Below are 24,243 nucleotides of genomic sequence, written 5' to 3' on the forward strand. Positions count from 1 at the left end.
GACAGCACATGTGAGTGAGTTCTGTTCTGCTTTCTTTTAAGGGAGGGTCTGGGTTAGAACGCACTCAGAAATCCATCGAACTGTGTTTTTCATGCTGTTCTATGAGACAATTAAAATTTCAAGAAGGCAGTATATGTTTGGTTTTCTTAATGTTTTACTCTTTTTCTCTGAATGCATCTGGGAAAGCAAATTAAACAAACACAAAATTACATAAAACATTGCTTTATCATATTTTTTTAAAGAATTACCAACAAGCAAAAATGTTATATTACACGATTAGTAGAGCAACAGTATAGTTTTACCTAACTACTACTATTGACTTCTTAGTAAATTTCTAAAAAGGCTTCATGGGAGCACAAGGTCATGCGTTAAATGAGCGAAGTAATGAAATAAGTAGTAAAATATATACAAAAGTATAAGAAGGTTAAATAAGGTTGCAGATTAGAGATCAGATCATTATTTGATCCAGTTATTTCTGCTCTGATCTTCATCTACTGGCAGTGTATTGCAATGTGCTTGCAATTCTGCAAACAGAACTGGACACAATGCAAAGAAAAACAACAGCTGGAAATAGCACAATTGACACTAACTGGCTTTCCATTTTTAGATGTCTTATCGTTTCTAACTAAGTCTGAAGGACACCAAAACAATGCATGTTAACTGATGACTTGGCATACTATAAAATAGCTAAATATACTTCTTATATAACTTTTTAAAATTGATTTTTTTTTTTGCTTGCTAACATCCAATCAGCAACATCATGGTATTTACTACGAATCATAGCGGAATTACAGATACAGTAAGAGTTTCTGTATTGTCTTATGACTAGTTAGATAGTTATTGCATGTATGTGATCAGACTGGCTTTACACATTAATTACAGATTTATATACACAGGCAGATAGAAAAACACTGAATGCTTTCTGATTGAGGATCCATGAGTGTGTTTAGCATCATTTTGAAGGGGAGCTCACTTTGCTGCTGATTGTATTTTTATTTACAAGCATATGAGAGCACTTTTGCTTCATTGATTATCTACTTAGTCATTTCAATAATTCATAAAGTCACAAGAAAACAATGAAAGCATGGCTCTGAGGTGAGAAATAAATGAACTATTGTTGTTAATAAATGACATGAATCATTGTTAAGTACATGTGATGGTTTGGAAAAAGCTTATTTTTTCCAAACCTCTGCCTTGATAGAACAATATTTGATAGACTGTATTTATAGACTGCTTTCTTTGAAAGCTATATATATATATATGTATAAATTGAAAACTCAAGGCAAATATTTTTTTTAAGTTGACATAATGAATACTATTTTTTTTTTTTAAAAACGAATAATATAAACAAAAATCTAAAGTGAGATCAACACTAATTCGAGTTTTGTTGGTAAACTGACTGAGATGAAGTTTAATATACATTAGTAAGAGTGACATCAATATAAAAACGAACTAAGACAAAATTAACTTGCCTTTTCAGAGGCTTCATTTCTCCAAGAGGATACTTCCTTTCCTTTATTGTATTTTATTATGCCTCTTTACTTGGTAATTACTTAACAGTAACACACGCGTGCGTAAAACAACAACAAAACAAAGGTAAATGTCACATATTTGTGAAAATACTTCCTCTGTATTAATTTAACACTGACTGCTGCCAAGGACAAAATACAATGGAAAAAGTTGAACATGTAAATCCAGACATTTACAGTTTGAATGTTTGTTTTTTTTTTTTCCAGTTAGATATTAATTTATTAATAATTGAATTTTCCCCCTCTATTTTCATGGGTACTTCTTTTTCAGTTATTATTATTTTTTATCATGTTGAAAAAAAAAAAACCTGTTTTATTTTTATTTTTTTGTGTAATTATTGCGTAATTATAATAGAGCATTTGGGGCGTCTGCTTTATAAATATATAAATAGGAGCAGATTGATATCTCAGTAAAATAATTCAAAGTTTCCAAGTGGAGTCTTGTTTTTGTCCTAGATTGTGAAGCTTTTTGAGTGTTTTGTATTCTGTCAGTGGGTTATTGTGCCTTATGTGTAGTGTATGTAGTGTAGTGTAGAGGGCAGGGGTCCTGCTGGGGATGGACCTACCTGCTCCCTGGATATGCAGGGCAACGAGGGTCTGCGAGGCATTTTACAGCTGCCATAGTAGCTGGTCGACGTTTCCCCGAGTGAAACACAACTGGACCTTCTCCGAGGTCTGATCACCGGGACCTTGTTGTCCTCCGCGCTGGAAACCCCGCATGGGGCATCCCTGGACGGGTAGTAGCGGTCAAAGCAGAGCCCCAGCAAGGAGCCGCTGATCCCGGCAGAGCAGGCCAGCAGCGGCCGGAGCAACGCTGGAACACCGCTCAAACTTGTGAAAGACACCAGCCACACAACGCTGGCGAATAGCAGTACGAGCACACTGTGTTTGAGTTTCAACGTGGGGATCAGCGTGAGCAGCCCCACACATCCCAGCACGAATAACAACCTGCCCACCATTTGCATCTGGTGCTGGTCCTCTCCCCACTGCAACAAGCGCAGGACCACAAAATCCCCGAGGTAACACGATGCAGGCAGTGACAGGAGCCAACGTTTGCTGCTTTCTCTCTTTTTCCTCCTCAGGTAAAACGTTAAGAAGAAGAACGCACATCCTATGCTGAACAGGGGACTGACGGACTGGGAGAAGCCCGACACAAAAGTCCGCAAATCCCACAGCGAGTCACTTTGCAAGCTCCTGAAAACGAGGAAAGACGCGACGAGGACCGCGAAGGCTCCCGCGTAGAGGACGGAGACCTTCAGGAGTTTGGAATTGAGGATGTCCTCGTTGCAAAACCTGCACACGTTGAACAAAAAGCCCCTCTGGAGGTCCTGTTGGAGAGGGGTGACGCAGCTCTTCACATAGCCGTTCCTGAAGCCCTCTGAGCTGTTTACAATTCCAACCCCGTCGTGGTGCCTTATTTTACTGTGCAAAGCCTCTCCTTCGTCCCATGCAGCCATGGCTCGACCGTGGCTCCCAGGATCCCGCACCGAGTGGCCCTCCGCTCACTATTCACGCCGTATTAACGCTGAACTACATGACAGCTAAACGCACTCCATGGGCACTCAAACGTGCTTCAGGACTTGGACTAAAGAAAGGTGAGATGTTGTTTTTACACAAACTGGACTCTTTGTCGCCGCCTACAGGACACTACTGTGTTCACCCATCAAGGGCTTCATAAACCAGAGGTACTCAGTTGCTTTTATGGGTGCTTGTGTACATTTCTAAATCAATAATTTTAGTTGGACTTAAGTGTGTTTTAAAATAAGTTAAGTAATTAGTTACATTTCTACACCCAACCTTTACTTTGTGATTATTATTATTATTATTATTATTTTAAATCTTATTTCACAATCAACAACAACAACAAAAGAAGCAGACAATACAGACGGTTTGTATGCTCCAAATAGTGAGACATATTGCTGAAAAAAAAGAAAAAGACCAAAATGCTTGATAAAACAGAGGAAATGCAGGAGTGAAAATCAACCTGTACAAAAAGGACGTATAGACATAAGTGAAACGAGGCAAGACCTGTATTTGGCAATTTTCAATTGCCAAATACATTAATATAACAGTGATGATCTATACATCAGTACACATTTCATTACATATACAGTATTCACCAATAACAAGTTTAGGAATATAGAGGAATCATTTTCGAAGGTAATGTAAAAAAGGGGGACCAGGTTTTCTTAAATAATGTGGTATTGTTCTTTATGGAAGCACTTAGTTTTTCAAGATTTAAGTGATATTTTTGTTCAATCTTTCCAGTTTAAAAGTATAACCTTTTTGCAATGGTTAATGATATTAGCATGAATGGTATGTAGGGATTGAGAATGTTAACAATGAAATATCTCCAAGTATTAATCTCCGTTTCATGGTGTCAATGAATATAATCCATATGACCTACTGTTTTAAAGTTCATTAATGTAGCTATACTTGAAGCCTGAGTTTATTTATTCAATTCATTGCTGTTATTTATTTATTTATTTTTTTAAATGTACATTTTTGACATACTTTTTTTACATAATATATATAAAGATGCATTTGTGGAAAATAAATTAAGTTCCAATCATGCAAGATTTGGTCTCATTGTTTTTAAGTTCATACATAAGATGTTTACTTTGAGTACGATATAATTAATCTACTTTTTATTTGTACTTGAGTATTTTATGTGTGACTTACTTGTACTTCTACTTGAGTAGGGTATATCAGTATTCTTTACACCTCTGTAAAAAAAAAACAGCAGTCAGGGCTGCAACTTTCTAACACCTCTCATATGTGAATTAACAATGTTATAATGACTTTGAAAAAATGCCAAAGTCATCAATCTGTTCTGTTGCCTACAACCAAAATAGCAAAGTCAATTTCAATAATTGTAAGTGTCTTTTAAATCAGTTATTACTGTACACCTTGTACTGTTCCTTCATTCTCCCATACATACTTACTGTGTTTGAAAGTGTGGTGGAACACATCTAAAACAAACATGGATACAATATTCAAGCTTCTAAAAAGAGGAATTAAAACTGTAAATAAAAGAAAAGAAAATTAAAGGATTTGGTCGACCTCAAAACAATTCAAATCATGCACAAATCAGTTATCAAAGGGCATCCAATATTATAAGTTCATGTTTGAATAAATAAAACAAACAAACATTGCTTAGAGCAGCACAGTGGCCTAGTCCAGTTGCAGTTTTAAAAGCTCGATAACCTACTGGAATCTAACTATAATGTTGCTGTCAGCTGATAAATAGTATTCACCAAACTTTTTGTTGTTGTTATTCATTTACCAAATTACACTTTTCCACTGCTGTCATAATGTGGGACCAAATGAAATCATCTACCGGTACGAACTGTTCAACCCAGACTTCATGTATCATCTGTAAACTAATGAAGGTAATAGAATTCAAATAAATCATTGTTTTCTTTGGAAATAAGTTCTGTGTTGTTCATTGCACCTACCCAAAGTGTAGCAAAAAGGCTGTTGGTAAATTACTGGACTTCAGAGTTTAAAAAAAACAACAAAAAAAAAAAACACGTTAAGACATTCAATTAGATTACACACATTTTGATCTGTAAAACAGTACTTTAATATCTTACAAAACAACATTATACACAAGTATTTAACACCTCCCAAGATAAATGTTTTCATGTTAAAGAAGTAAGAGAACGTGTTGGTAATAAAACCATACTACAATATCATATTATGTACGCTAAAAATATTTTTGATTGTTCTTTGGGGTCTTAGAAAGTGCTTCAAAATAGTTGCTAGATGTAAATCAAGATTTCTTACACATTATATGATATATTTACAGTGACAAACAAACAAACAAAACTGTGATTCAGCGTAAAAGTGTCAAGCCTTCCACTGGAGGGTGCTCCACAGTCACACCATTGAACGTGAAAAAAATAAATATTTTTTTTTTTAAAAAAAGTAGTAGTTGATGAGTAACTACACTACAGCTTTATCTTTAACCCTGCTTTGAGATTGTGACAAAGACTCTAAATATATCTAAAACGTATCTATCTGATATGTGTGCATTGAGTAATTTGCGCCACTGCTCTCGCGTTTTGTCCCACCTGGCTTCCCGTAGACGTGACGTGGCTCTGCTAAAGTAATCTTCCACGTCACTCGGAAGTGGAGGCGAGCCGAGTGGAGACAGCTCGTCTCAAAAAAACGTCCACACATGTAAATACCTTAAACAGCACCATTAGACGCATTACAGTGGATAACAGGCGCATTGGGTAGGTTCTGTTTTTACTTACTATTAACATGAGTCGTATTCAGCATGTGGAACAATTTTTAGTTATGACTTTAACGCTGCGGTCCTCCATTTCACAGCTAGCCTCGGAGAAGCTACCTTTTTAGCTAACGTTAGCTAGCCAGGAACTGAACCTTTCATTATTTTAAATCTGTTTAGCCTTACACACAATGGACTTATCAAATTGTGATCCTATGTGATTTTACTCCTTAATTTCGGGGGTCGATTTGAAATGGTCCCATGCGAGACTTGTGCTATAGTTGTAAAGCAGCCTTTAGTGACAGAGGATGATTGTAACCATTTAGTGTGTACTTTATGACATCGGTCTGAATCTCTACCTTTAGCTAAACCAGTGCTATTAAATGACTTAACCATGCTCCATCGGTGTTACACTGATTCATTTATAACTAATTGTAATAGTATCTCTATGGCAGGTAGAAAACTTTACACTTTTGCAGGGCAAGAAGTTAAGTTACTTTGTCACATTACAGATTATTCTGAAATTTGCTTCAACACTCTTGACAAGGGATCTGTATCTGTAAAATGTTTATGCCCACCGGGGTTGCTAGATTATAATAATTATTATTATTTTTAGTTTAGTTTGTAGAAGTCTGCGTACATAATGGGAACAGGCTGGGCATCTGCAAGCTCCGGCTTCTCTTCTCACTGCGCATGTGCATTGTGTTGTTCCTTGTCTTTTCAAAATAACAAGGCTGCTGCTATTGATCCGGTGTCACGGACTGAGTTTACCTCCCTAAACGTGCTGGAATTGCCTCGCACAATGTCATACAGATATTACTGTACTGAATTAAAAAAAATAAAAATAAAAAATTGCCCAATGATGAAAAAGAAAAGAAAAAAGATAATCATGATCAGATTGCTTATTTATATGAATACAACAACTTATTTTTGTAAATTTTCATTAGGTTAACTGTTATTTATGTATATTATAATCATGTTTAAAAAATAAATAAAAAAAATTCCTTTTCGTATTGAGTTTTATTATAATCATGTTTTTTTGGAGAATAAACTATTCCTGTTCGTATTGAGATTGCTGCATGAAACACTATAGTTGAGTAAAGCAATGTATTATTAAAGTATATATTATTATAGTTCCGGTGTAGTGAAAAAATAAAACTACGCGTGAAAGCATCCTACAGGCGCATTCACACTATTAGCGTAGTAAATATTTATACGTATACGTACAATATTTTGCTACCTTAATTTTTCCTACTATGATGAACCCTAACTTGAACCCGAACCCTAAAAATTAAAGGAAAGATTATTACCTTTTTTCAAAATGACGGACGCGTGTGCACAGTTCGCTAGGTGCGCATGCCCATTGTCTACCGTAGGAAACTTTCATTGTAGGTTTATTCTACTCTACACCGACACTTGGATGCATGCGCAGTAAGCCGAATGCCGGTAGTTCAGTCACTGTCGGAAAGTGGGATTCGACCCCACACTGTATTCAAACCCACAGCAGTGACGGAACTGCGCATGCACACAGGAAGTGCCAGAAATATAGTCAGGTTTATCTGAGGTTTTAATTTTTAATAAAAATAATAAAAAAAAAAGATTAAAAACACAATACACAAAACTGGAGATCAAAAAATAAACAAAATAAGATAAAAACTAAAATAAATCGGAATTTTGTCAAAACATTATTGTCTAATTATTTTTAAATATTAGGGTTTATGCCTTTTAAATAGTACACGAACTGCCAAGATAGGCCGATCGGATGTAGAAGCATGCGTTGACAGGATTTGGTAGTGGCTGTTGCAATCTAATTATTGTGTGTATTGCCCTTGCCCTCTGTGTGAAAACTTTCAAAATACAATTTTAAGTCTTCTAATAGCTTTACAAATATTTGATGTCATCACATAGAGTCCAATGTGGTCAAAATTTTAAATGTGTAACTTTTTTATCAAATATAGACATAAAAGGAACTAGAGCTATCTTGCTGAACAGTGAAGCATGTCTTTTGATTTTGATGCCTGTGTATGTGTATCACATCTGTACAAAAGTTCAGATGAATGGTCAGCTGTTACAGTAGTACTTGGTGTTCTCTAACACTGTTATCTTTAATGTGCTCACTTTCCTAGATTTGTGTTCATTTTAATATATTTTCTGTGTCAATAATAAACCTTTTTTTTCTTCTAGATTTCATCAGTTGTGATCTTCAAAACACATAGAGCAAAATGACGGCTGCAGAAAACGTTTGTTACACTCTGATCAATGTTCAGTCTGACTCAGAGCCTCCATCTGAAGTCAGCCTTAAAACTGATTTAGGTAACTAGTTATTTTGCTAACGCAACATTTATAAAAGCAGATACATCTATACTGTAAACTCATTGCTATCGTCTTTCTGCAGAGAAGGGTGAGATCAAGGCAAAGACTGAAGCCTTGAAGAAGGTCATCATCATGATTCTAAATGGCGAGAAGCTTCCAGGCCTGTTGATGACCATCATTCGTTTTGTGCTACCACTTCAAGATCACACCATCAAGAAGCTGCTGCTGGTTTTCTGGGAGATTGTTCCAAAAACAACTCCTGATGGAAAGCTGCTTCAGGAGATGATCCTGGTTTGTGATGCTTACAGGAAGGTAAGTTTCCGAGCTGTTTTATTCACCTTAGTTAAACTGTTAAGTGTGTGTGTGTGTTTACTTATGTTTACAATAAGAATTGAAGCTGCAGTATGTACGTTTTTTTTTTTTTTTTTTTTTTGTTACTTTGGTCAAAAAAACCATAATCATCTTTGAGCATATTGTAATCCAAAGTGTTCTGAGTGGACGGTGAATCTCTTCTCCTTCTCCTGGCCTTGTTAATGAGCTTTAGAAATTAAGGAGCATGACATACCTGTATTTCTAAATCTCAGCCAATCAGAGATCTTTCTACCAACAGGGTGATCACATGAGTTGTTTTAAGCATTACTATTGGCTGCTCGAGCTGCTCGTCAAAAGACTATCACGATCTGAGAGTAGGGAAAGTGATGGCAAATCTTCGAGCAGAAGTATTTAACGCGGCTTTTGGCACAGCGGTTATACGGCAAAGCAAGAGGACTGTGCGCGATCCGCTTTCAGTCAGCGCGGTCTGTCCCACATACTGAGTCGGAGAGAGTGAGTGATAGCAGACGGGATAAGTAGCTTGTAAACCTAAGAGAAACATTGTCTAAGGTGGAGAGAACTGACACAATTCATCTGCAGTGTGGATGTGGAGTGTGTCTGCCCTGATCAGCTGAGATCGGCTGCTTGTGTTGGAGGAGCAGCTGTGAGTCTGACCCTCTTACTGTCCTCACAGCAGTGAGCGATACGTGCTTTTATGTCTCTAAAACATCAGAATACTCTCCAATAACACAAGATAAAGTCCTGACATTTGTTAGTAGTCTCTGTGGAGAAAACAGTGATAAAGAGTTTCACAGTGTGCAAGTGCTCGCAAGAGTAAACAAGAAGACGGGTGAGGTTTGTTCAGGAGAGGAGGGGTCCGTGGAGCATCTCACGATTCTACAAACTGCAGCTTTAAGCCCACAACACTGCATTACATAGGAAAATCTATTCAAATAAATCAGTCTTTTTTATTTTTTTTCAGCCCAAGTCATTATGGAGGAATTTTAAGGAAAACTAGCCTTCATACCATTTTCCTATACGGCTGTAAAATTAAAGAATGTTGAACTAAAGTGTTGTGATTACTCTCTGAAAGCACTGTATGATCTAATTATACTGGGTGGTGAGAGTAAAGCCCTGTTGCAATTGCTTTTATTGAGCAGCTCCCATTACTGTAAAAGGACTTAACTAAGTCACACTTTAATGAAATGTCTTTCAGGACCTGCAGCATCCCAATGAGTTCATCCGTGGCTCCACTCTGCGTTTTCTCTGCAAACTGAAGGAGTCTGAGTTGCTTGAGCCTTTGATGCCTGCCATCCGGGCCTGCTTAGAGCATCGCCACAGTTATGTGCGGCGCAATGCAGTGCTGGCCATTTACACCATCTACAGGTACAACATATTAGCTGTCTTTTGTTCAATTGTGTATTACCAGATTCTGAATTTAGTTTTTTTGTCACCTAAAATGTTTAAATTTGTGTAGGAATTTTGAACATCTAATTCCTGATGCCCCTGAGCTGATCCATGATTTTCTGGTGAATGAAAAAGATGCCAGCTGTAAGAGAAATGCTTTCATGATGTTGATTCATGCAGATCAGGTTGGTCAAGTATCAACACATTTCCAGTTTTAGTGTGACGGTTTCCCTTCACTACCAAACTGACCTCACTCCCCTCCACTCATTTCCATCCTTCAGGACCGTGCTCTGGACTACCTCAGCACATGTATTGACCAGGTTCACACATTTGGTGACATTCTCCAGCTGGTTATTGTTGAACTGATATACAAAGTGAGTCAAGAACTTCATAGTTATCAATATCCTCTGACTACATTTTGTACGGCCCTAACATTTGGGTATGTTTCCTGTTTACTAGGTTTGCCATGCCAACCCTTCTGAGCGCGCCCGTTTCATCCGTTGCATTTACAACCTGCTGCAGTCCTCCAGTCCAGCTGTCAAATATGAGGCTGCTGGCACCCTTGTAACACTCTCCAGTGCTCCCACTGCTATTAAGGTACATTATAAAGATTATGCCAGTTTCACTGCGCCAGCCATGAAATCCCTGTATTTGTCTTTCACACTGAAACTTAACGTATGCTTCATTCAACACTAGGCTGCTGCACAGTGTTACATTGATTTAATTATCAAGGAAAGTGACAACAATGTGAAGCTGATTGTTCTCGATCGCTTGATTGAACTGAAGGAGCATCCCACCCATGAACGCGTCCTGCAGGTATGTTGTGGCTTTTTGTATTTTCACAAATAAAACTGTGTGTTAGGAAGTTCTTCTTTGCTCGTGCTTTTTTGTTTTGTGTATGTGTGCATGTTTCCAGATTTTTTAAATCTAAAAGATATTTAAATTGATTCATAAGATTTGAATATTTATCAAAACCTAAAGAGCTCTAAAATCTGTTTAATACTTTATCAGGACATGCAGCAAAAATGCATTTGGAGTTGGGGGTGATGGATTTATATTACACTAATACAGTTCTATAGAAATATGGTTATCCTGATTTAGGGTCCGATTACCTGAACTAATCATGTGTTTTATTTAGGACCTTGTGATGGATATCTTGCGTGTCCTCAGTACTCCTGACCTGGAAGTCAGAAAAAAGACCTTACAGCTGGCTCTAGACCTCGTGTCATCACGTAATGTAGAGGAGGTGTGTTTTTTTTTTTCTTTCCTTTCTTTTTGCATTTTTGTTTCTTAGATTTCCCTGATGGAACCTATTTCAAAAGTACCAATATCAATGTGTTTAACAGCTGGTGATTGTTCTGAAAAAAGAGGTGATTAAGACAAACAACGTAACTGAACATGAAGACACTGATAAGTACAGGCAGCTTTTGGTGCGCACTCTCCACTCGTGCAGTGTACGCTTCCCTGACATGGCGGCCAACGTCATTCCTGTAGTAAGTTTTTAAAAATTATTGATCTTTTTTTTACCAATTTTAAAAGTGGATATTATCACATTTCTTTAAACATTTATACACATCTTATTAACAAACATCACAATAACAATTTGTTTTGGATTGTATTTTCAGCTAATGGAATTCCTGAGTGACACCAATGAGGCAGCTGCTGCTGATGTGCTGGAGTTTGTGCGCGAGGCCATTCAGAGGTTTGACAACCTGAGGCCGCTGGTCATCGAAAAGATGCTGGAAGTGATTCATGCCATCAAAACTGTCAAGTAGGAAATCAAAAAGCATATTCAATTATATTTCTGAGTTGGCGTACATGCTATTTTTAAAGCTTAGAATTAAAACCTGTATTTTATTTGCTAAACAATCCAGCTTGAGTGGTTCAAGAGTGGCTACCGTATTCAAACAATAAAAAGAATGTTTAAATTTGGCCTCACAGCTATCAAGAAGAAACTTATTATTATTATTGCTCTGCTATTATTTGCTGACATGTCACTCTATTCCTAATTTCTTTCTTCAGAATTTACAGAGGAGCACTTTGGATCCTAGGAGAATATTGCAGCACCAAGGAAGACATACAGAGTGTGATGACTGAAGTTCGCAGGTCTTTGGGAGAGGTAAAATTTGGAATTTTATTTGTAAACTGCTTGCTAGTTTGGTAAAACAAAAAACAACTACAGCAAGTTTATGTCTTGACTAAACAGATACCAATTGTGGAAAATGAGATAAAGAAAGAGACGGGCGAGTTAAAGCCTGAAGATGAAGTGAGCGCTGCCCCAGCTCAAAAACTAGTGACAGAGATGGGTACCTACGTCACACAGAGCGCTCTGAGCTCATCCAGGCCGTCAAAGAAAGAGGAGGACCGGTATGGATTGCTTATTGTGGATTAACATCAATATGTGTGTGAGTTTGCAGCTTTCCCTGTACCACAACTAAAGAGATGTTTGTTTTTCAGACCTCCACTTAGAGGTTTCCTTATGGACGGAGACTTCTACGTAGCAGCTTCCCTGGCCACCACCCTCACTAAAGTGGCCCTGCGCTACGTCGCTATTGTTCCTGACAAAAAGAAACAAAACGTATGCTACTGCCTCCTGACTAGAGCAAGACTTCCTTTTTATTTGAAGTGTTTGTAGTTTGTCTAATCCATGTGATTTAAATCCTCCTCAGTCATTTGTGGCCGAAGCCATGCTGATCATGGTGACCGTGCTGCACCTGGGAAAGTCTTCCCTCCCCAAGAAGCCAATCACAGACGACGACGTGGATCGCATCTCGCTGTGCCTGAAGGTCCTGTCAGAGTGTTCGCCACTTATGAATGACATATTCAACAAGGAGTGCCGCAAATCCCTGTCACATATGCTGACTGTCAGGCTGGAGGAGGAGAAGCTGTCACAGAAGGTAATGTCAACTGAATATTTACCTTCCTCACTCATCATTGATGACATGTTTTTTTGAATGCACTTCTCTCTAGATTGCTTAATAACTGAGCACTGTTACTTGTTGTAAAATTGTTTGTATTAAGGCATTTGTTCATTATTTTATACTAGTAATAATTTAAAACCACATACACAGTGATGCATCCCTGACCCATTAGCAAATTAGAGAAAAATGTGCTGAGCTGTATGTAAACAACATTAATAAATACATAAACAAAAATTAATAAAAGAAACATTTTAATAATAAAATGAACTTAAAAGCATTTCTTTACTCCAATAGGTAATGAAGTATTCTCTCTTTACAATTTATGAAACAGTTTGGTTTGTATGTTTGATTTGATTCTTAACTATTCTTTCTACATTATTCATGTTTTTTTTTTTTTTATTTTATTCTGATTACAGAAAGAGTCAGAAAAACGCAACGTGACCGTGCAGGCAGACGACCCCATCTCCTTCATGCAGCTCATGGCCAAAAATGAGATGACTTCTAAAGAGGACCAGTTCCAGCTTAGCCTGCTGGCTGCAATGGGCAACACTCAAAGGAAAGAGGCTGCTGATCCATTAGCATCAAAGCTCAACAAGGTGCGTCACCATTAGCAATTAGCAATGATACTGATCAGGAAAAAATGTAAACCATGCGGAAAAAAACTCAATGGTAAATCTGGTTTGAAATATATCTGTTTAGAATGAGTAGAGGATACAGCAGTACATTTAAGAATGTGCTGTTTTTGTATGATTTGGCATTTTAGTGATCAGTTACATGGTCATGTTCAGTTTTGTGTATAAACCCTATTTTGCTGGCCCTAAATATTTTTGTTGGACACATCTTTAAAAAAAAATACTTTGTAGTAAATATTGACAATGGTTTGATTATATTCGATGTTTGTGCTTAAACCTCAGGTGACCCAGTTGACGGGCTTTTCAGACCCGGTATATGCAGAGGCTTATGTTCATGTCAACCAGTACGACATTGTGCTCGATGTACTTGTGGTGAACCAGACCAGCGATACTCTTCAGAACTGCACACTTGAGTTGGCAACATTAGGTTAGTCAAGTCCAAATATTGTTGAAGTATTGACCAGATGCTTTTTCCCCCCTAGTTCTTTAAACTTGTTGTTTTCCATTCTGAAGGAGATCTAAAGTTGGTTGAGAAGCCTTCACCTCTCACTCTGGCTCCTCATGATTTTGCCAACATAAAGGCCAATGTTAAAGTGGCTTCTACTGAGAATGGCATCATATTTGGCAACATTGGTAAGATATCCATTTCACTTGTGCTCCATTTTTCTATACACCACTGTTGGTTGACCTCATTGCCCATTAACTGTCTTTCTTCCTTCAGTCTACGATGTCTCGGGAGCTGCTAGTGACAGGAACTGTGTCGTCCTCAGTGACATTCACATTGACATTATGGACTACATCCAGCCAGCCTCCTGCACGGACGCAGAGTTTAGACAGATGTGGGCAGAGTTTGAGTGGGAAAACAAGGTAATCACCACAATTGTTTTATAATCTGCTACATGAAACAAATTACAACTAAATATTCCTCTGCCAACCCATGTTTAGCATTAAATAAAGTGGGTAAAATGGAGTTTTGTTGTTGTTCGTTCACGCAGGTAACGGTGAATACCAACATCACTGATCTGAATGAGTACCTTCAGCATATTCTCAAGTCTACGAACATGAAGTGTCTGACTCCTGAAAAGGTCTGTTGAAAATATCATAGCACGTCAAAGAAAGCCAAGTCCTGCTAATTCAGAAAAAGCAAAAATTATGCATTGGCATGGTGTATCAATAAATTGAGAATTATTCTATACATTATATTTATTCATAATTATTCTGGGTTTCAAAAAAAAAGCAGAGCAGATTTTCCTCTGATGGTCAGACAATATAACTGTATATATAACCATCATAATCAAAGGCTGGTCTATGTTAAAGTTTTGCATAAGTTGTATGTATATCAGGGTTTAAAGTTTTCCGTTTCTACGACGGGTTTCCGTCAATTAAGGAATTTGAAGGAAAAGTTCAGTCAATTTATACACAAAAAATATATAGATAATATATTTTAATGTTGTGACTCAAGCCGTATCAAAGGTTCATCAGCCTTTTATAGAAGTTGTTACAACCCGACTACTCTAGGCCTTAGTCGGCGCCAAAATAAACAATATAGACACAAACCGAAATACGGTGCCTTTAATGCACAACACTACATTTCTTCCTTTTGCGCTGACACTTTTCCTTAAAAACAGACCTATAAAGTGGATTTGTTATGATAGAATAACAAAAATGTCTGCATAACATCATTACATAAATTACATGTGAATTATTTTGACTGAAAACATTTCAGTCAATTTTTTGTTTTTTTTGCTTTAAACCCTGATGTATATCAAGGCAAGGCAAATGTATTTGTGTAGCACATTATTTCATACACAAAGCATTTCAATGTGCTTTACATAATTAAAAAGTGCAACAATAAACATTTAACAGTTTAAAAAGCAATAAGAACAATAAAATCAGCAGTAAAAAGTGATTAATGAAATAAGAAATGGCAGCGAGGAGCATTTAGCATCGCTAATGACGTGTTAGTCACATACTATGTAAGCACTATTCTCAAGTGGAAATGACCAGGAACCATATCTGATACTAAAGGCAGTTAAAGTAATGAAAGCCACAATTATTCGCTCCCCAAATTAAGAATGGGTCATTACTAAACCATCATTATCTGATAATCGGATGTGTTTGTCATGTTGTCCACTGACTAAAATAATTTTTGTTTTTATTTACAACCCAGGCACTGTCTGGTTTCTGTGGTTTTATGGCTGCCAATCTCTATGCTCGTTCTATCTTTGGAGAGGATGCACTGGCTAATGTCAGCATTGAGAAGCCCATCCACCAGGGGCCTGATGCATCCGTCAATGGACACATACGCATCAGGGCCAAAAGTCAGGTAGGTCCTGTCACCAACTCCTATCCATCAGGGAAATGTTGGAGGGATTCGTTTGATTTCTTCTGCTGAGCATTTCATTTCATGTTGTAACTGAAAGTTTAAATATGGATGTAATGTTTAACATTTTACAAAATCAATGGTCTGTAACAAGCACATTATTTAAAAGTTTGTGTGACAAATCCTCTTGTTTGCTTCACAGGGAATGGCCCTGAGTTTGGGTGACAAGATCAACCTATCCCAAAAAAAGGCGACAGTCTGAAACCGTTCCTTGCTCTGTCTCACACATCGTGAAGCTTTTTCATTACAGCTACTTCTCTAAATTCTATATGGTCCGTTTCTTCTGTGAGTTTTTTTTTTCTTTCTTTTTTTTTTTTTTACATGGCTCTTAGTCTTTTCCTGAGTACTACCTTCCATCAACGGTCTTTCTCTACCCTGTTTAACACTCAATAAATATATATATTGAAGTTTTGACAAGCCTGTTCTTCATGCTTTGTTAACCAAGACATAGACAAAGTGCTTTATCCTGTACAGCTGCATTGGTAAAGTTTAGCGTATCATTAATGTTTGTTATCAAGGATACAGAAATAATTTATGTAACCCAAAAGTGATTACGTGCCAAAACGTAGACTTCAGCTCTGCCCTGCTTCACATGACTCGTGACTTTTTAAGATACGGTCAATCTGATTATAATAATAATCACTTTCAGTATTATTAACAATATTGCAAATTCATTTTATTTTGTCACTAATGATGAAATTTAGATATTTTTTCCAATGTAACTCATTTGTAGGGTTTTGATTTTTTTTTTTTTTTTTCCTAAATTACTACTTGGGTTTCAATATATTTTTATTTTACAATTTTAATATTAAATGTCGGATTGAATTTGACTTAAATCTGTTTTATATCTGTCTTTGGACAACATTAGTAGATTTTTTTTGTATACATACATATTTTTAAAATTAAACTTATATTACCAAAATTCTACACTCACTACAAATATTGCTTGCACAAAAATGCTTGAAATAAATATCGGTATCAGGCAAATAATTTTCTACTGAAGTGATTTCCGGTGCTACCGGCAGATCCCCACAACCCTGAAAAAACAGGAGCAAATGGGCCTGAAAATGGATGGGTTATGATTTCCGGTGCTATTTTTGTACACTAGGTGGCGCCATTTTTTACTAATTCAGGGTGATGGTACTTTATACACTACCACCTAACATGACACTTGAAATATATTGATGAGAAGAACCAATTTCTTAGATTTTTAGTTTGAATACATGTGTAGAGGACATTCTAACCTACTAGTGTTTAAAAAGGAGTAACACATTACATAATACTAACTAAATCATGTTATAAACCACTATAATTTAATGCAATGTGTTTTTGTTATCCCCACCCAAAACATCAATTTTCCTTTTTTTTCCAATTGTATCTAACATAATTTTTTTAAATCACATTTTTATATAATTTGTAGGTGTAACACTAAAGTCTGTCTACTTCTATCTCTCCTTGCACCATCTTTAAATATGTATATATCTATAATCCTTATGTATTTTTAGATAGCCTCTATCATGTTGTTTTCATCTCCTTCATTGCACTATTTGTCGGGTATATTTTTAGGAACATTATTACAGGAATATGTGTGGTTCTGCCACATGAGAAAATATATTTTGGATCACTATATTGTAAGAACAATACAATTATATTGTGCAAACATGACAGTATATTGTACTAAAAAAATTATACCGTACAAGCAATATAGTATAATGTACAAACTAGGGGTGGGAACCTCTGGGTACCTCGCGATACAAAGCTCACAATAACGATTATCTCGCGATATGACGATACTGCGATTATCGATATATTGGTCAGAAATCAATCTACGATAATCTATGACAAGAAAAAAAATAAAAAATTTATTTGATACTGTATCTCTGAAAGACAATAAATTGAAAAAGTGTCCTATGAACAGTGACACTATTTTAGTGCAACATTTCTGTAAATAAGTGTCAACATACCAATGTAAACGAATAAGTATGTCTAATAGTGATTTCTGTAAACAAAAAATATGGTCTTCCTTACCAGTGACTCCATTATAGTGCAATATTCCACTAAACAATATATTGGTTCCTTCAACAAACAGTGACAACATTTCTGTGAAAACCTACCTGCACATTTTAGTGAAAAAGCAGAAAAGGCTTTGAAAAATGTTTTTTTTTTAAAAAAAAATCGATACTTAGCGCTAGCATATTGATAATACATCGTGCGAAAAAATATCGCAATATATCGTCGTATCGAGATATCGTCACACACACACACACACATATATATATATATATATTGTTTGTACAATATACTATATTGCTCATACAGTATATATATTTCCGTAGGTTCTCATTCATTAGTAGTGTTTTTTTGTTTTGTTTTTTAAAGCTTTTGGTGTAAAGTGAAGAGAAATCAAGTGTCATGAGGTCTGTGGGGGTTCAGGGATGTGGCTCCAGGGGCGCCCCCTGCTATTTCAGGGCCTAAACTGCAGAACAGTGGCTGTGTGAATGTGAATGTAGTAGGAGGGGTGTCGGAGCTCTCACTCCCAGCCTGTAGAAGAGAAGAGAAGAGCCCCTAGCGTCAGACACTCGCACTGGCCCGGGTACATTACTTGTGACTCGGTGTCTGTCCACATCTCCGCCCGCTGCAGTGTCTGTGGAGGCTGTTAACGGTCAGGCTTATGGACAGGCGGCCGTAGCACCGGGACTCTTCTCAGCCTGCTGCCGTGCTCAGGACGGACCGTGACCGGAGCTCTGGGCCACTGAAACACCGAGGCTCCTTCCCCTCCACCGCAGGGCCTCTCTCCAGTGTTCAGGGGGGATAAAGTGCGTGTTTGCGGCTCACTGTTTCGGCGGCGGAGTGTCCTCAATGGCAGGCTGGAAGGACGGCTCGGTGCAGGAGAAGTACCGGCTGGTGGTGGTCGGAGGAGGCGGTGTTGGAAAATCAGCGCTGACGATCCAGTTTATTCAGGTCAGTGGCGTTTATGGGGTTTTTTTTTTTTTTTTTTTTTCTTTCTAGAGTTTTCGTCTCGCTTTGATTTTTTTCCACTGCTTTATCCGAAAAGAGGGAAGGAAAGGGAGGGAGGGGAACCCAGCAGACTCACACACACGCCCGGGTCTGGTTTCTGCTACTTTACCGAGGCCTTCAACTATTTCACACACAAACTGTTTTTTTTTTTTTTTTTTTTTTTTTTTTTTTTTTTTTTTTTTTGTGGTCCAAGCCTGTAGAAGTTTACTACTGCTGTCTCTTTAACATTTCCGAGTGGAGCACTTCCACTTCACAGCTTACAGCCACCAGTCACAACAGAAAAGGAAAGTGGGTCTGCAGAGCTCATGAGTTTAGGAACAGTCTGAGCAACCTCTCCCAACTCCTTCAAACTAACCCACACAGAAGTAATAGAAAGCTGCTGTGTAGCTCTCTTCTAAACTACTGTCTTTGGAGGTCATCTATTCTAAACCCATTTGGCTGGAAACCCTGTGAAACTATCACAGCAGCAGCAGCAGCACAAAATGTCCATTGGAGTAGGGCTGCACGATTTTTTTTTTACAACAATGTGTACAGTTTACTGTGTAAAATTAAGCTTTAAAATTGAATTATAATAATAATTTAAAAAAAAATTAACCCAGTCGTTTAAAATAGGCAAAAGGCTAACTGAATAAATACACTATTAGTGCATTGCCCATATTTTAAAGGTAAATATTTCAGATGATCAGGTTCATTTAATCGTGGCAACCAAAATTGTGATCACGATTAAAATGTGAATAATTGTGCAGCTCTACATTGGAGAATGATTGAAAGAAGTGTAAATAATTTGCTTCTGATGCATCTTCTTCTACCAGAGGTGTCAATATCATTTTATTTCATGTAATAGTGGGAAAAAACTAAAACAAAACATGCCCAGGTAAAGATGTTGCATTAAGACCAATGTTTAAAACTTAACCTGGATTTTTTTTTTTTTTTTTTTTTTTTGCAAACTGCTGTACTCGCCATGAAACAAAATAGTTTGATCTAACATTATTGTGCCCTCGTTTGCACTTCCACATATAACTGATAACAGTTTGTAAGGCACTGACAATATCTAAGCAGTACATGGCGGATATCATTCCTGGATCTCCACATCGAGATTTCTTGATTTTGAGACTACAACTGAATTATTTGGTCAATTACACAGTGTAAAAGGCTTTCCTCACATATTTACTTTCTGCTGCTGGCGCATTTGAATGCACTAAAGGGCCGGATTTGGACCCCAAGCCTTGAGTTTGATAAATGTGCCTAAAAGTAAGCGAAATGATAAATTCGCATTGAGAATTGAGGGATTTCGGTCTTGTTTAATAATTAATAAACCTTTAAAAACACTCCCCATCCCCACCCACAATGAAAATATATCTAGGTTTGTGTAAAATATATACTGTTTTCCAACAATAATTACATCTCATGTGAGCTGGTCTGTTGTAATCAAAGTATGACAAGTTACGAGTTACAACTTGGTAAAATGTTCTTTTTCTTCCAGTGCAACACATTTCCTTAGGGTGCATACTTAATTTATGCTTTTCCAAATAGGACTCATCACATGTTCATATTTTAGCCTAGAGGTGATTTCTAAAAGTCAGCAACATGTAGTAATTGGAATCTGTGCATTTAATAACATGGTATTTTACATCATGCATAATGTTGTCTTGATTTCAGAACTTATTCATGCCACAAACTGAATGACATGTTTGGATTTGTTTGTTATTGCCACAAGCCGTATGTTTGTCACCAGTCTTTTATGTAAGCGGGCAAAAAATAATAATAAATAGCATTTTTCTTTGGATCAACCTGCACAAGTTTTCCAAATTCTGCAATGTTTGTAGTCTTGTAGACTGTCATGCATCCAGCCTTAAGTTTTTTAATGAAAACCATGGTGAAAATCCTACAAAACTAGAGATATATTTGATTCTGTGCATCTTCTCTGCCTCCTTATCCTGGTTACTATTAGAAAAGTATACTTTCTATTCAATCCTGGGGTTTGGTTGAGAATTAACTCTCCAAACTGTCTTTAAAGCTTTTTCTTCTTTGGTTTTTGCAGCAGCTAACTTTAAAAGTCACGGGGCTGCATATAAAAGGCATGTAAACAGTTTACCTCCTTCTGTCCCCAGTTGCATTCCTGCACAGTACACACACACACACACAGTACACACACACACACTGCCTTTTCTGACCTTCCTAGCTTTCATAATAGTCATTTAGCGCAAAGGCTCCTTTCTGAAAAGCCCACACACACACACACCCTGTATGACAGAGATGACAAACATTGCCCTTTGCCATGTGTCTGCGCGTGTGTTCCTTCCTGTCCTCCCCCCACCTCCACGCCTCCACGCCTTGGTATCAGTGTGTTGTTACTGATGCTGGCTTCCAGGATGCTTGACTGCAGGCAGCTGCATGTCTCCACACTGTCAGACAATAGTGGTCTGGCACACGTTTCAGAGTGGGGGTGAAAGACTTATGAATGCGTTTGTGTGAGTTGGGGGGGTGGGGGGGGGGTGGGGGGGGGTTTCTAATGAGGGTTCAAAAAGCTTATTAACTGCATACCAAGTAAGCAGGGATCAGATATCTGTGGCATAGCCTACTGAGCTGGGGTGGGGGGTTTGTGTGTGTGTGTGTGTGTGTGTGGGGGGGGGGGGGGGTAATTTAAAGCAGAGTTTGAAACGCAGAAACACGTTAGTGAATCATTTTTGATCATCAACCAGCAAACTGGTAAAGACTGACTTCAGTGGAAAGGCCTTTGAACTTTAATAAAAATGCAGATTTTACTAAGATGAAGATTTCACAACCACATAATACCTATTTACAAACTCTAGTTAAACTTCCTCAATACTTCTAATGTTACCCGAACATCCTCTTTATAAGAATCCTGCTTTTAGTAAAACTGAAGTTAATTATTGCAATGGTTTCTTCCCGCACTGCAGGCCGTCACCGCGCCACCGAATTTAGAGTTTGTTAGAAGCACGACGGCCTAAACAAAGTTTCTAGAAATCTCCTGCCAGGTGAAAAGACCTAACAGCTGGCTGTGAAGTCGAGGTTTCCCCCCATAGCTCTGCTGTGTGTCAAGGCTGTGGGGCTGAGCGTGGGGGTGGGGGGTCTCAGTCAGCCTGGGTGGGTTAATGGTCATGGACCATGTGGAATTTAGCCCCTCAGCTAAGTTAGTCCCTCTCCTGCTGCTGTTAGGACCTCCTAGTTCTACATTGGCCACGGTTACATGATGTTTTTTACTTCGGAATTAGTTATTCCGAATGAAATCAATCGGAATTGAAGTGTTCTGCTTCATGTTTACATGGAAATAGTAATTCCTGAACTGAGGTTTACATGGAAAATCGGTTTATTCGGCTTTAGTTAATTTCGCTTTAGGTCTGAGGGTTGGGAAGGTTCTGATTGGGGAGGGGGCAAACATGACGTATCACGTCGATCACGTCTATCGGGGAAAAACACACAACAAACATTTCATTGTTGGCTGTAACACAAAAGACCACACGTGAGAACTGTTTTCATCTTTATTTTGATTGTAGTTTTGAAGCAACCGCTCGACAATAACACACTTTGGTCCATGGAGCGGAATAGAGATATGAACTAGTAAATGAAGCCCAGTAAAACTCCAGAAAACAGTAACCAGGAATAAATAGTTGCTCCCTGGTAAAGATGGTAGCTCTAACAACTGTTACAATGATATGTTTGGTGATATTACAGCCTGTGTCACAGTATGGAGACACATTTACTCCGTCTCCGGGTCTTAGTATCACCACTCCGATGAGGCCTGTTCCGTTTGCTGATCTCTGTGTGTGATAAGTCCATGTGTTAGTGTTAATGTCCGCATGTTTATGTCTCGGTCCATCCCCTTTTTTCATTATATCCAAGGCTCTTATTAAATAGTGTCGGCTCTTTTCCGAACCGGCATGTTGGATTATATCGTCATCCAGCGCATCATCGCCGCAAGTCGTACATGCGCAAAACGACCGGAATTAACTTAAAGGTGAATTAAGTGTTGTGAACTGTGTACAAGAAAGATAAATTGTTTAATTCGGAGTTAAAAACAGAATAAACCAGCCACCTAATTCGGAATTAAATTAGCATTAGGAATTACGTATTTACAAGGTCAGGTTATAGAGGAATTGACTTTTATTCCGCTTTAAAGAGGAATTAAAGCTCCCATGTAAATGTATCCACTGAAAAACGTGGCCTGTTTCCTCAATTTTTCAAACTTATTTGACAGACTTTTAGATTTTTATTTTTGCAAAAGTATTCAGGGCTAATGTCCCAGGCATTTAGTGCACTATCTTCCAATGTTTCAGATTCAAAGGGTCTGTCAAATTTGAGATTTAGCATCTCAGGCCACCTGTACCATGGCTACCATAATATGAGCTTCGTTTCATTTAATGCTGTATAGTACTTGGTTCCTGCTAGGGGACAATAAAGACACCCTTGAATGTAGTTTACGGGGTTGCATCATAGGTTCTTGCTGGTCTGTATAGATGGCTACAGCACAATAAAGTAGGTCGTGTTTTGAAGCACTTTAAATTCCAAAGATAAAGTTATGAAGCCTAAAATTCTGGGAATCTAAAATTGTAAGCCCACTTTTGATTTGGACCAAGCAAATGTTTGTAGTCGAGCCTCACTGCTTGAAGTTGAATATCATACAATAAAGTCCCTGTTGTTACTAGGGAGTATACTGTATAAAATGTGTAAACTATCTCTATGTATTGGGTTGCGATAACGTACTTATGTTTCACAGAAAAAAGCTTTAATGTTAGTTTAATTGCGGTTATTCAATTTCCTGTAGGAGTGAATGTTCATGGTGTACACTGTCTCAGACCATTAGTAACTGAAGTTAAGTGAGATAAGAACCAGCTGTGTGATACACATGGTGTAAAATAGATTTATATTGTGAATAATTTTAAGCAGCTGTTTGAGCAGGTGTACAGTATATTAAAGGTCCAGTGTTATGCTATTTTTTCACTCATATCCATTTGTTCTAAGAACCCCAAAAACATAGTTTTTGAAACGTTTTTTTCCCAAACTCGCCTGTTTTTCAGAGTTTTAGCCCTCTGAAACATCGGTTTAATGACGCTTCTAAAAACGGGCTGTTATGGGGTCTTCATGCATATGCATCAGTGGGTGTGTCTGTCGACGCTGACTCCACGCAACAGCTGATCATCATAGCGATTTTCCTTTGCTATGCACACGCTCTTGTTATTGTTTTCAGCCAAAAAAAATGCACATTACAGTAAAACACATGGCTATTTAGACAGCTATTCTGATTGTGAGTCAGACAAACGCTCAGTGCTCCATGGTGTGTTTATCACATCAGCAGTGGAGTTGGTCAGCTGTTTCAGCCATTTCAAACCCTCACCGGAGCTGCTATGTCGCTTTCTTGTCATCCTCACCACTACTGATTACAGGAATAGTCAAGGTCATAATCATTTGTTTTGTCCAATTGCTGTGTCGCGTTAGGTCACAAACACGTCAGATCATCTCAAAGGCGATA

General features: G+C 37.7%; 3 protein-coding genes across 3 annotated transcripts in view; 2 read left to right on the forward strand and 1 right to left on the reverse strand.

Moving 5' to 3' along the window:
- Window positions 1-3,147, reverse strand: part of pde3b (phosphodiesterase 3B) — a 65,951-nt gene extending 62,804 nt beyond the window's left edge. The window contains exon 1 of the mRNA XM_028436190.1: window positions 2,096-3,147. Within this exon, the coding sequence (XP_028291991.1) occupies window positions 2,096-2,986 (891 nt within the window). The 5' untranslated portion in view covers window positions 2,987-3,147. The remainder of the gene's footprint in view (window positions 1-2,095) is intronic.
- Window positions 3,148-5,646: 2,499 nt separating this feature from the next.
- copb1 (COPI coat complex subunit beta 1) lies at window positions 5,647-16,146 on the forward strand. Its single transcript, XM_028441621.1, has 22 exons — window positions 5,647-5,770; window positions 7,951-8,079; window positions 8,162-8,391; window positions 9,608-9,777; window positions 9,869-9,983; window positions 10,080-10,172; window positions 10,258-10,395; window positions 10,495-10,614; window positions 10,937-11,044; window positions 11,145-11,291; window positions 11,424-11,569; window positions 11,821-11,917; window positions 12,005-12,165; window positions 12,256-12,376; window positions 12,468-12,695; window positions 13,136-13,315; window positions 13,634-13,778; window positions 13,865-13,984; window positions 14,073-14,218; window positions 14,347-14,436; window positions 15,522-15,677; window positions 15,877-16,146. Exons 2-22 carry the CDS (start codon window positions 7,989-7,991, stop codon window positions 15,934-15,936), a joined length of 2,862 nt encoding a protein of 953 aa, XP_028297422.1. The 5' UTR covers window positions 5,647-5,770; window positions 7,951-7,988; the 3' UTR covers window positions 15,937-16,146.
- A 2,072-nt stretch (window positions 16,147-18,218) lies between these two features.
- Window positions 18,219-24,243, forward strand: part of rras2 (RAS related 2) — a 42,021-nt gene continuing 35,996 nt past the window's right edge. The window contains exon 1 of the mRNA XM_028473523.1: window positions 18,219-18,695. Coding sequence (XP_028329324.1) covers window positions 18,594-18,695 — 102 coding nt within the window. The 5' untranslated portion in view covers window positions 18,219-18,593. The remainder of the gene's footprint in view (window positions 18,696-24,243) is intronic.

The sequence above is a fragment of the Gouania willdenowi genome, chromosome 3 (assembly GCF_900634775.1).
Source record: "Gouania willdenowi chromosome 3, fGouWil2.1, whole genome shotgun sequence".
NCBI lineage: Eukaryota > Metazoa > Chordata > Actinopteri > Blenniiformes > Gobiesocidae > Gouania > Gouania willdenowi.